This window comes from Protomyctophum parallelum (genome assembly GCF_964188405.1).
Source record: "Protomyctophum parallelum genome assembly, chromosome: 4".
NCBI classification, from domain to species: Eukaryota; Metazoa; Chordata; class Actinopteri; order Myctophiformes; family Myctophidae; genus Protomyctophum; species Protomyctophum parallelum.
In genome coordinates this window covers 42,806,853-42,821,049 of record NC_139700.1, presented here as the reverse complement: position 1 = coordinate 42,821,049, position 14,197 = coordinate 42,806,853, and the positions used below count along the sequence as shown (strand labels likewise).

General features: G+C 41.5%; 1 protein-coding gene across 1 annotated transcript in view; it reads right to left on the bottom strand.

Moving 5' to 3' along the window:
• Positions 1 to 12,847, bottom strand: part of pot1 (protection of telomeres 1 homolog) — a 75,704-nt gene extending 62,857 nt beyond the window's left edge. Inside the window, exons 1-3 of the mRNA XM_083762360.1 lie at positions 12,800 to 12,847; positions 10,528 to 10,589; positions 1,254 to 1,390 (exon numbers count right to left, since the gene is read on the bottom strand). Of these exons, the coding sequence (XP_083618486.1) occupies positions 1,254 to 1,376 (123 nt within the window). The 5' untranslated portion in view covers positions 1,377 to 1,390; positions 10,528 to 10,589; positions 12,800 to 12,847. The remainder of the gene's footprint in view (positions 1 to 1,253; positions 1,391 to 10,527; positions 10,590 to 12,799) is intronic.
• Positions 12,848 to 14,197: the final 1,350 nt, after the last annotated feature.

Sequence of the window (14,197 nt, the reverse complement as noted above, 5' to 3'; positions counted from 1 at the left end):
GCTATACATCAATCTGTTGTGAAGGTGTGTGAGGCCTTAGTCTTTATTATACTCTAAGGTCCTAGTGGATAGAGCCATTGCAAAAGAGACATCATATTAAGACCTTCACTAAGCCCCACCCACTCCTGTCACCCATCACATAGATGCATGTTAAATGATTTCATTCTCCATATAAATAATCGATCAAGAGCCAGAGCTTGAAAATGTCTTCTAAATCTAGTCAACACAGCCTGCAGTATAGGCTATGCAATGTGGATGACAAGTAGAAATGCGAGGGAGAAAGTTGAAACAGCTATCGACTTTAACGACCGTCCCGTTCGACAGAAGTTTTGTTGCAATGTACGGTAAGACTACAGTGATTAGTATTGCCATCACCTGGGTGGGTGAGTCGTGTTGTACCGGTACGTGTTCACAACACAGCCATGCAAAATAACAGCTTTGATGACGAGCTGTCGAAAACATAGCCGATGCAGAAGCAGCACGGGCGTGCGTGTGCACACACACACACACACACACACACACACACACACACACACACACACACACCTGTCCAGCTTTTCACCACACCACCATGCTTCTCTGTGTGAACGTGAACGAAAGAGTGAGGGCGAGGCGATGACTTCAGAAACGTTATGCTGAAAATGGGGGGATTGTGAAATGACTGAAATCAAGCGAGCCCCGCATATTTCACATGCTGTGCGCGCACTGCGCGGAAATATGCGATTAAGATTTTTATTTGTAACGAAAGGTGTCCAATTTTAATGTAGCAGATTAAAAGTACGACTTTTTTTAAATGTAACGAAGTAAAAGTAAAAGTACAGAAAAAGAAAAATACTCAATAAAAGTACAAATTCTCAAAACTTGTACTTAAGTACAGTAACGAAGTAATTGTACTTCGTTACTTTACACCACTGTACATGGAACGGCCGTGTTTTACAATTCTATCAATCGAACAGCTGCGTTTTACAATTCTATCAATTAAACGACCGCGTTTTACAATTCTATCAGTGGAACGGCCTAGTTTTAGAATTCTATCAATCGAAAGGCTGCGTTTTACAATTCCATCAATTAAACGGTCGCACTCTAGACTAGGCCGGCAGCCTGCACACTGAGCTTTTTTTCCCCAAAATTGCATCTTTCTAGATTTGTGTTATCCTTTTAGCCTTATGTCTATCTGACTGTACCTCGTGCTGTTCACATTTCTGACTAATAAAGTATTTGGGTGCTGCGTTCATGACTTCTGAACAACATACCTTCACCATTTTGTCTGCCAAGTCTGCGGTGTCACTGACGTGCTGGATGGAGATCCTGGTCAGCTGTGAGGGGACCTGGTCGTCCCCAGGGCCGGCCCCATCCACCACCACACGGATGGACATGTTATCCAAGATGCCTGGGAGAAATTAGATAACACAAATGAAGCACACAGAGATGACTTAGTTACCCAATACCCACCACAAAAAGGAAAAATCCACTAGCAATACTAGAGGCAGGACAAATCCTGGTAAGACTTTATATTAACATTGCAAAATAGTTATGCCATTTATAAAGTTTATGATTATGTTTATATTATGTCAGTGTATGAGGAGCACGGCTTGAAGTCATGCGGTAAGTTAATCCATCTCCCAGAGGTCTAGCACAATGAAACGGGGATAGACTCCCACACCCTGGCTGCTACCGACAATAAAGCCTCTCTGACTTACTTACATGCAATTCATTATGCATACAAAACAAGGTTTATGAAGTAAACAATGCATTATAAGCTCAGTGGAACAGCACATTATATCTACCAGGTAACACTTAACCACTCATATAATGCATCATAATCACATTTATAATGCATTATAATGCTTCATAATGCATTACGATGCACTTGTGCTTCAAAGTTCATAACACTAGTTATAAATGTTTATAATTATGAATAACTTAGTCACTGTCACACTGACACTGTATAACTAACCAAGTAAAGGCAGTTACTGTATATTGACGAATTGAACATGGTGGACCCTCTTGTAAACAAGTGTAATGCTTAATTGGGTCGTCCACTCACAGTTAACAGTCTTTGTATTGAGTTTGTGCTTGAAATGTACTGTAATTCTGCAAACTGTTAATAATACATTCAAATGCAATCAATCAATGTGATGTTCCACTGAGCTTACAATGAATTATTACCAGCACTTAATATGTTACAAATCGCTGTTATACGTTTTTTTAAACATGTATAACGTACACATTGCTGGCAGGTGGCGGATTGCATGCTTCCCTGTCAGTGCTTGTTTGTTGGATTTGAAGGAAAGATATAACTGCAGGGTCCCTCTAAATGCTACCTTGAATGGGCAGGGTGACAGCTTGACAACAACCCAGGAGGCAGATGAGCAAGTCACTCAATCAACCGTTCAGTCAGCACTTAGTCACATTGTGCGTAAAACAAATCCCAATAAAGAGATGGAGAGAAAAAACAAGAAAATTAAATTATACCCAGCAAGCTGAAGCTGGTAAAAAAAAGACATTCAAAAGGCATAAATTAGAGCAGGGATGGATGGCAGGTCATGCATGAGCTTGGAACAGGTCTATGGATGGATCTGTCTACACTACATACAGATCTCTGAGACCGATGATATTTTATACTTATATTTTCTACCTTGGGTTGAATTATGTTCTACTATCTCTTACATCAAACATGTTTTTGTCAGGCCTATCACCATAACAGAATCATCATCAACAGCTTTGGCTATATATTGTACATAAACATATTGTATTTCCTCGTCAACGGCTGTAGACATCAGGCATACATGCAACATTTGAAAACGTTAATTTATGTAAGGAAGAAAACATTGTTTACTCTGTTGCTACCAGAGAATTATATTTTTCCAAGAAAGTAAAAACAACTTAACATATTGCCTCTAAGCTAAATGAAGTGTACCTGTGAGTTGTGAGTGGGATTGAAATGTTGTGTAAGCAAAGCAAATCGATATTTAAATGGTATCCCCTCACTCTGTGTGGGGGAGAAGGTGTTCTACATGTGGAAACCCTGAGGGGAGACAGTGGTCAATGAAACTGCAGGAAAAAAGGTCTGTGCATAATGATATGCCAGCATAATCCCATTGCAGGGCTGACGGAACACGGAATGGAAGGTGTTGTGACACTAAGGTCTCAGAGGCACGTGCCTGTCGGGCAAGTACAGGTCATGTTCTACTTGCCCAAAAGGCCATGAGTCATGACATGCCCGAAAAGTAAATTGTCCATTATAGTCGTATAGGCTCACCTTCCCTCCGAGAATGAACACAGAGCGGTATACTCTCCTTTCTTCCAAACGCCATCAGACTATACAACACATAAGAACCCCCCCCCCCCCCCCCCCATTATAATCATGACTTAAAAGACAAATCTTACAATCTCTATGGCAGCCTGTGCCAACTATTGCTACTGCCATTTAGCGGTGGATGAGTTAATAGAACTCATCCTCTATCCATTATCCAGTATCCACCCATATAACACTCATTGCCGATAGCCTGTTTTTATATTTATTCATATTGACAATTTAGATATCCATTGAATATTTTAATTTATCTTTATCTTTTACTCTTAATATTCATCTTGTTTTGGTTCTCGACTCTTAAGGGCAGTCCATACTGTCTCCGACCATGGAACTTTTCGTCGGAAAGCTCCGGTACAACTACAACATGACGTCACTCGCAACTTCTGAAACGCATTCCTCCGAATTTTTGTTCTGAAAGCTGCACTCCCAGATGTTGTGACTCGCCGAACTCTACTTCGGAGAAAAAATAAAAGTCTGATCTTTCCGACGAAAAGTTCGGTGGTCGGAGACAGTATAGACTGCCCTTTACTCTTGGACCTCTTCCTATGCTTCATTGTCATTGGTGTGCCGTTCCTGCCATTACACCTGAACTCTCCCTGCCTTCCGGGGAGAAATGGATCAATAGCGGTTTATCTTGGGTCTTATCAAAACCTCATTTTCTACAACATATAAAACATCCAGCTGCCAGGGTCTTCAACTCATCACAGGGGAGCAGAAGTGCAGACACGTTAAAGCGCGTGTTGTTTTCCCTCCGGCCCGGGTCAGACGTACAGCAGATTGCCAGTGGGATGAGGTGGGAGGGAGCCTTAGCTATTATATTATGTAACTGGTGTGCAACGAGCTGCGTGCAGAGCATAGTTATGTACTGGGGGGAGCGTCGAGGTTGCTTCCTCTAACAGAACCCATTTTAAAAGCTCCATGTCACCATCTCACCTTTCTTAGAGGGCATGACTAAATAAGTGGCTGCCTGACAGACCCTGGCCTCAGACACTTCTCCTTGGGTTCGGGTTGTCAAACTTGTCACGCACGCGCACACACATATATATATATATATATATATATATATATATATATATATAAGAAGGCTAGATGGCTCACCCGCGCTCTGGCCAATGGAGAGCGACGTGGTAGCCATCTTACCGAGGGCAGCATAACATTGTGTCTATGGAGAATGTACTTTTTAAATAACCATAACTTGCTCAATCTTCAGACGGTTTGCGCGCACACACACACAGTGTGTGCGTGTGCGTGTGTGAGAGAGACACACACACACACACACACACACACACACACACACACACACACACACACACACACACACACACTTCAACTTCAGCTACAAAGATACCAATCTGGGAACCCATTGGCAAAAAAAGGATTTATGCTGTTTGTTTCCTTGAATTTGCCTCTGGGGGCAGGTCCCAATATTAGGATAAGGTAGGACAGGTAGCAAGAGGAAGGAAGGCACTGGAGAAACTCAGACAGCTTAAGCCCTTTTTAATCCACAGGGTGAAAGTAAAAAAACGTTATCATCTTGACCTGACGATGATGTGACCGATACATTCGAAACGTTGTCATTTTACAATGTATACACATTCTGAATGGCCCTGCTGACAGATTCAGTAGCATAGCTCGGAATCTGTTCTTGAAAGATTACAAAGATACAAAAAGGTACACATAATTAACTAGAACTGCACTCTGTCGAGTGCATACTTGCTTGTTGCACACTAGTAGGCCATAAATGGCCAACTAGTGCGCAAGCAGAGCGTGCAAGTACTTTTGACCGTTGTAAGTGTAACTATTTGTTACCTACCTACTTTATGCATATAAACACCTAGTATTATTAAGTATGGTTCAAGTTTCTATCTATATAAGAAATACAGTTTTATCGATGTAGATATATTCTGGATCCCTTTTTAGTTTTTTAAAGAAAAATAAATCATTGATATGTGATGAAAAAAAAGGTATATAAATTAAAATATGTTATACAGTATAATTATTCTGTAAACGGTGGAATCTCAATATCTCTGTGAAGGAACGTTTGAAATGTCTAATTATTAGGTGTAACTATTTGCTACCTATCTACTTTATGCATGTAAACACCTAGTATTATGAAGTATGGTTCAAGTTTTTTTCAAAGAAAAATAAATCATTGATTGAAAAAAAAGTATATAAACTGAATTAAAATATATTATACAGTATAATTATTGTATTACTTATTGTAAATTGTCAACTGTTTTAAATGTATTTCATGTTGGACTATAGTGATATTAATACTAAATCATGATCAGAGTAATATGTGTCTCTAACTTCAATTTCTGTAATAATGCTTTCACATTTTTTTAAATATACATAACATGATCTAAAATACTTCCGTAATCTGTAGTTGGATTTGTATTTAAATGTTTGCACACTACACTAACATTAACATTTATGGTTAACTTTTTGACACTTTTGTTACTTTTATACACCCCAGAAACATAATGTTGTATTACTTACGTCATCATTGAGAGCAGTTATACAATAGCAAATTGTGCCTGATCTGTCTGATATACTATATGGAGTATGTAGTTGTAAGTTGATTAGTGGTATACTGTCGTTACTTTGCGCCAAAAACCGTGACAGATTACACAAATGACCATATTTCTTACGTCATTATTGAGAGCTAGTCATACATATACACACCACGTACTCTGGTCCCAGCAGATCAGGCACAATTTGCTATTTTATTTTTTACTGATTATGTATGTAGTATACGTATGACTATCTCTAAATGATGACGTAAGACATACGTAATTACGTATACATATATACTATATAGAGTGTGTAGTTGTAAGTTGATTAGCGGTATACTGTGGTTACTTTGCGCCAAAAACCGTGACAGCCGTCCCGCCATTTGATGTTTATGCAAGAAAACAGCAAATCTGTGCCTGGTTTGCTGGGACCAAACGACCACAAATTACCATATTTCTTACGTCATAATTGAGAGCTAGTCAATCATACATATACACAACACGTACTCTGGTCCCAGCAGATCAGGCACAATTTGCTATTTTATTTTATACTGATTATGTATATAGTATACGTATGACTAGCTGTAAATGATGACGTAGGACATACGTATACATATACATAATTATACTATATAGAGTGTGTAGTTGTAAGTTGATTAGCGGTATACTGTGGTTACTTTGCGCCAAAAACCGTGACAGCTGTCCCGCCGTTTGATGTTTATGCAAGAAAACAGCAAATCTGTGCCTGGTTTGCTGGGACCAAACGACCACAAATGACCATACTGTATATCTTACGTCATCATTGAGAGCTAGTCATACATATACACACCACGTACTCTGGTCCCAGCAGATCAGGCACAATTTGCTATTTTATTTTTACTGATTATGTATATAGTATACGTATGACTAGCTCTAAATGATGACGTAAGAAATATGGTCGTTTGTGGTCGTTTGGTCCCAGCAAAACAGGCACAGATTTGATGTTTTTCTGCATAAACATCGAATGGCGGGACAGCTGGCACGGCGGAAGAGACCGGGCGAAATTATTACTTGCACGCTCTGCTTGCGCAAGTAATTATGCCGTGTAGCTTTGTATCTTTGTATCCAGAGATTGCAGGACTTCCGCACGCTGCATGCTTCTATCGTCTGAAACGCTAGTACACCTGCTCTATTGGCTCCAATACTACGGCCAGTGTTGGGGAGTATTAAGCTACATGTAGCTGAGCTACGTAGCTGAGCTACATTTTGCTGTAGCTTGTGGTATTTTAGCTACATTCATATTTGTGTACCTCGTCAAGTAGCTCAGCTACCTTTTGGGTCATTTTTGTAGCTTAGCTACTCAAGTTACAAGCTACAATTTTGGGCAATAACATGAAAGAAATATATTAATTTTGACCATTGGTTGCTGTGTTAATTCTTGTACTAGAACCCCCTTTGAAAAATCAAGGACTGTTCCTTTTTCTGATTGCTTTGAGGGCATATCAGCACTTGACAGCTGCCTCTAATTGGCCTCTGATTGGCCCTGGTATCACAGGGTGGGAGGGGTCTCCCAGGGGGGAGCATGGGTCTCCTAGAGGGGAGGAGGGGTCTCCCAGAGGGGAGCAGGGTAGGGGGGTCTCCCAGAGGGAAGCAGGGGGAGGAGGGGTCTCCCAGAGGGGAGCAGGGTGAGGAGGGGTCTCCCAGAGGGGAGCAGGGTGAGGAGGGGTCTCCCAGAGGGGAGCAGGGTGAGGAGGGGTCTCCCAGAGGGGAGCAGGGGGAGGAGGGGTCTCCCAGAGGGGAGCAGGGTGAGGAGGGGTCTCCCAGAGGGGAGCAGGCTGGGGAGGGGTCTCCCAGAGGGGAGCAGGCTGGGAGGGGTCTCCCAGAGGGGAGCAGGCTGGGAGGGGTCTCCCAGAGGGGAGCAGGGTGAGGAGGGGTCTCCCAGAGGGGAGCAGGGTGAGGAGGGGTCTCCCAGAGGGGAGCAGGGGGAGGAGGGGTCTCCCAGAGGGGAGCAGGGTGGGGGGGTCTCCCAGAGGGGAGGAGGGGTCTCCCAGAGGGGAGGGGTCTCCCGGAGGGGAGCAGGGTGGGGGGGTCTCCCAGAGGGGAGCAGGGGGAGGAGGGGTCTCCCAGAGGGGAGCAGGGTGAGGAGGGGTCTCCCAGAGGGGAGCAGGCTGGGAGGGGTCTCCCAGAGGGGAGCAGGCTGGGAGGAGTCTCCCAGAGGGGAGCAGGGGGAGGAGGGGTCTCCCCGAGGGGAGCAGGGTGGGAGGGGTCTCCCAGAGGGGAGGAGGGGTCTCCCAGAGGGGAGCAGGGTGGGAGGGGTCTCCCAGAGGGGAGGGGTCTCCCAGAGGGGAGGAGGGGTCTCCCGCATGTACATTCTCAATTTAACGCTGAAAAATAAAAAGTAGCTGAGCTACTTTGAGCTACTTTTTCCACGTAGCTGTAGCTTTACAAGCTACATCTCTCCAGGGGTAGCTATGTAGCTTGATCAAGCTACTGCCATGGTGAGCTACTTGTAGCTTTACAAGCTACGCTTTCAAAGTAACTTGCCCAACACTGACTACGGCAGTATTGGGAAATAAATAAAATATTGCGATATGGCCATATCGATATATATTGTCCATCGCTAGTGCTTCATGCGTTTGTGAGCAACATGCATTGAAATGAATAAGTGGGACAGGGCAGTCCGCCCTCTAGATATCTAGTTATCCTGTGTGTGAGGACCAGCAAAAGTATCCTCCTCACAACGTCTATTTCAGTATTTCCCCAAAATTCTGCTATATTTATTTTGTGGGGACATTTTAAGTACGTATAGTAATACACACAAACACATGCAGACATGCACAGGGAAGTGGAGGGGACTGTAGGAGACAGACATTAAGGTCCCAATGTTCACCCAGTGGACTAGCTGTTTCTTATCGTATGCATGCAGGGAAGAGGTTCTCACACAGCGGGATTCCTTTGAGATGGGCGTCTCAAAGGAGAGCACATGTCGAGGCTTAATTCACAAAGTCACGCTCTGCTGATGACACGATAGGGCAACTTGACACTCACTTTGAAAATATTATTACCGAGCACAGGGTGTCCACGATGTAGACGATGGAGTGACTGTTGGGAGAAATTGGCTGGAAGATTAAATATCAGCCCATCTTACAGATTGTGCAGGGCGTTTAGCCTATACTGGAACAAGGAAAAGTAAAAGACAACCTCACTGCTTCACGGTGTCTTGTCATTTTATACATGAGCAGAAGCGGAATCCATGTTGTTTGCATTTGCTTGTATGCCAACTGTGACATGTTGAGACCTGTTTTTAGTGTTTACATAACTTTACATCATGGCAAGCTTTCTAACACAAAGCAAAGCCTATCAAAGTTTAATTGTGCGTTAAATCATATTCGACTTTGGTGGAACATGTTTTTTCAGTCTCGGCTTGCACAGCAGATGATCCGACATGTCTGCCTACTGATATGTCTGCTCTGCTGACATCTGAATTCAATGAATGAGCTAAAACTGGGTGGAAAGTAAAATGTAGATACAAAAGGTGTAGATAACAAAGGTTTTTTAAGGTACAGCCTAAAATGTCATAAATAAATAAAAAGATGCCCTGCATTTCACATAATGAACCACCCAAAGAGGCTTGCTCTATTACCATAAGCTAGTGTGTTTAACACAGCCATTCGTTTGCGTCCCTTTTTGTTTCTCTAATTCCACCAAGGCCTTTGCAAATCGGCTTGATGTCATACAGCATTGCCAGATAGCAGCTTAGGGGAACTGTGACACATGAAAACACAAAACAGACAACATTCTACAGCAAACCTCTCATGTTGTGGCAGAGAGGGTGTATAAATTATGCGTGGCAAGAAAGTAGGAGACAATAAATAAACATGTGGGCAACGATGAGTGACTGACAGCCGTGTTCAATGAGTGAATTCATTGCCTTGCGGGTAAAACAAACCATAGACAGTCTCACTATTCAAAGACGTACCGTGACCGGTTGTGAGCTTGTCGATCTGCTATTTTCGGTGCGCAATCAGGCATATGAGAACTTCAAATGTGCCACATTTGCTTAATCTTTTGCCTGTTTGCCTGCTTGGGCTATAAAAGGGACATGGTGGGTAGCAAGTCAACAGAAGGAAAAAAAGCATACATCTTGTTCAAAAAGACAAGCACATCCAATGCCAGGAGGAGCTTTGTGGCGTGTGAGCTCTCTGTATCTCCACTGTGCACGCAGTGTTGCCAGGTTTTGCGAGAAAAACAAATGGGCAATGAGTCTATGAAAACAAGCCTAAAAGAAGCGACTACGGGTCACATGAGTGAACGCACACAAGCTACAGGCTCACAACGGCTGTAGATTGGGCTCACACATCTTGCTTGCATCCCGTTTAATCTAACATTTAAGGAAGAAAGACCAAATAATAGGGATGCACGATAATTATCGTCCCGACAATGTGCGGCCCAATATCAGGAATTATGACATTATCCCGATAAATCCGATTAACATTAAGGGAAATTGATTCCCTATTCATTTACAATGGCTATGGTGCCACTGCCGCGCAGCGCACGCCTTCCTCATCCGCTCTGTTGTTGTGATCGCCACTTTGGAATACTTTAACACTACGACGACAAGCGATTACACCGTTTTAAAGTGGATTTTCATGACAAGCAACTCAGCGGTCGGCGCAGTGGCTGTTCAAAGGTAACTAGTTAAAACATGTCCCATCTCACCTTCGATGGCCAGGTTATCCCCTTCTCCTCAGTCACAAACTTGGGTAGCACTCTGGGATTCCCTGTGAATGAAAAGTGCAATACAAATAAAATTAATTATTATTATTATATATTTCTTAATCAGTAGCCTAGTTGAATAGTTTGAGGTTGTAGAGCGACTATGTTTATTTTTAAGTATAGAGTAATTTGTGTAGATAATAAATATTGTAAAATAATTCCAGTTATTGATTGGCGACTGAGCGTTTCTTTTCATTTTAGGTTCCATATCCATGCAGTGCAGACAGACTATTTCACCTAGTTTCTTTTTTATTCTAAACCTTTCACTGTCTTCTATATTAAGCGTATTTTACCTATGGTAGTGCAGACAACATTGTCATTTCAGTGCTGTACACTGTGCATACTGTATACAGTACCTGCCATTGTGTGATCTATCGCATAGCATGCAGTTTCCTGTACTTCAAAATCTGAGAGCGCTGAACTTTTTTGCAAGGGGTAAAAAAGGAAAAAAAAAGAGAGACTAAGCATCCTCCATGCTGCCCAGCTTTATAAATATTCCTATGCAATTTCAAAGGGTTCTTGAAGTTGGAGCCTCTGGACTGTAGTGAATCAGGGAGGAAAATAATAATATATCAGTTGAATAGATTTCCCAGTGATGTGGGGGGTGTTGAACAACATGGGGGTGGATGAACAAACGTACAAATAAAAGTATCTAGATAATATATTCTAAAAAGGTCTCCCTTCAGAGAGTGAAGATTAATTTCATGGCCACCGCCACATTACCAAGGCTGCAATTATTAAGCTACAAGAACCTTGGTGTGATTAGTCTAACCAACCACTAGCACACACGCACAGACAGACGGACGGACGGACGGGCTGGGCGATGTGACTTCAAATCAATATCACAGATTATTTCAAACTGCGTTGTGAGCTGCTATTTTCACTATTTTTGTACGTTGATAATCAGACCAATCGACGTGTAATGTATTATATATAACTAGTAAAGCACCCCTCGGGGCACAGGTCTCCTCCAGGGCAGGTCAGGTTGTGGCCTCCTGGTGGCGCTATAATAGTTAATAATAATTTCTTCTTATGCCTTGGATGGCAATTGGATGATTTGAGGCATTTTGTGCCTTATGTGTTTTGCAAAAGAATCATAAAAAACAATTAAGACAGCAAATGAAACAAAACTAGACAAGAAAAAAAAATACAATACACTTGACTACACTATACACTACCAAACCTTTACAGAAAAGATAATACAATACAGACAATAAAATACAGTACAATACAATAAATTGAACCTGGGTAATATTAATTTACACTGTATCCAAAGAAAAAGAAAAGACAGAAAAAAAGGATGTTGCGCTCACACCACAATGGGATCTCTGACAGCAATATGCATTATGTGCATCCTCCCCACTTTAATACGGATATATTTATCCAGTCTGTCGGACCTCCTATATACCATTTCTTCTTATGCTGCAACCCTGCCTATCTCCACAAACCAGCCATGAAACGAGACACTCCCCCACGCTTATGGAAGCAAATTCATAATTGTATCCTGGAAACGTTTTATTACCTCTGCACCCTGTGTAAAAAAGGCTTAAACTGTCCGAGTTGCTCCAGTGCCTTCCTTCTAGCTACCTGCTTAAATTGTCACTTCACTGTCATCTGGTGACCACTGTTGAGAACCACTGTCGTAGACAGACTACTCCTGTATTAGCTACGAGCAAGGTTCTGGTTAGCTGCTAACTTTAGACTGGGTTCAATTCACTTTGTAAGTTGCAGATCCGGTCTAGAATGGATGCGGAGGACGGTCTGCATGTGTGTGTGCAAATCTACCGGATACGGTAGACAGGATCCGACTGACTGAGCAGTAAACAGAAACCAGCCAATCCATTAGTTCTGCTGCTGCCAACTGCTGAAACAACACTTTGTTTCAACCCTCACTTCTAAAAACCTCTGCGTTTCGCTTTCCGTTCCTCAAAAAAGTGTGCGGACAGACACACGTCTCAACGTCTGACACAAACAACATGACCGTTAAATGCATTTGTGTGTGGCGTCAAGGCTAAGCGTCCCATGCTAAAACTACTAGCGCATAGCTGAAGTTATAACAGGCACACTTACAGGCACACATGCAGTCACAGGGAGTCAAACTAAAGTAGACACCGGGCCAAAAGGTTTCTTGACAACAAGACGAATAGACAATAACAACTTTTAAAACTTGCCATTCATAATTTAAGACTAAATATAAAGCAGAAACGTCACTTACTGGTGGTGTACAACAGCTGAGTTGGCGTCTCTTATGCTCTTCCCTCGCTTATGTTCGAATTGACGTGTTGTTGCTGTGATGCGCATGCGCGCTATCCAAGACCAACCCCCGTCTGTGTGTGGCTCTGCTCGGCTGGTGCTGATGAGAGCTGACTGATCTGAGACTGAGATGCAAAACTCACATAGAAGCAATGGTGTAAAGTAAGTAAATAAGTGTATTACTCGTCTCAGGTAGCCTACTGTACTGAGCTTCTTTTTACTTTACTTGAGTAGGCTACTGTATGTCCATTTTTCTTATCAGAGAAAAATATTGTAGGCCTACTTTTACTCCTTTACGACAGCTTAGGTTACTGGTTACTTTGCAGATTTAGATTATTATTACAATATATAGTACAACAATATACATTACAGGCTATTTTAGAATTAAACTATTCGGCAACAAAGTTGCCACAAAGTGTCTCAATGTATTCAGAAAAATGCACATAAAGTGCACAAAGACCTGCACACTTGCAATATGAACACTTTATTAGGCATCGTTTCAGTCAAACACCTACTTCAGGCATCTGCTGAATAATAGGTAGCCACACAGCTATATATATCCACAATATCCAATCACAATTGCCCTCGTTAATAGGTATATATGAGGCCCAGCAGGTGTTGAGCTCATTTGATTATTAAGTGATCAGACTATAGTCTACATAGTCAATAGGCCTACACAGCAATTAATACACATCTTCAATTAGCTATACAGAATATACAGTGGACCTGAAAACTACGCAGAGATCAATACATCAATTACAATACACCTCAATATATTAAAATAAAGCAGAGATTTATTTTTATTTTATTTTTTACAAATATCAAACATTTTTTTCTTTTTCTTTTTTTTTAATATATGTTTATTGGTAGTAGGTTTCAACAATGTAGTACAGTTTGAACATAAACATTTTTTTCTCCCTCACCCCATCCCTCCCCCCACAGTTATCGTCATTATTAAACAATATAAAAAATAACAATAATAATTTAGTACAGACATACAAAAACAACCATGTATATTTGACATATAATATGAACAGTAGGAAACAGAAATTATAATTTAAGCACAGATAACAAAAACAATATAAATAACAAAAAATAAAACAAAATAAAATAAAATAAAACAAAATAAATACAATTAATATCAAACATTTCTGACATTTGTAAAAAAAATCTAAATTATCTGCAGAGTTTTCACACATAAACAAATGTTTATACTGGTGCAAATCGGAAACATAAATGCAGTAAAATTCTGAACATAGCATCGATGTCGCGCCGCCATTCCCACTGATTAAAGCCTGCCTCAAATAATTACAGTCACTGCATCTGTCAGGAAACAAACCAAAGCATTCCCATTTGCTCA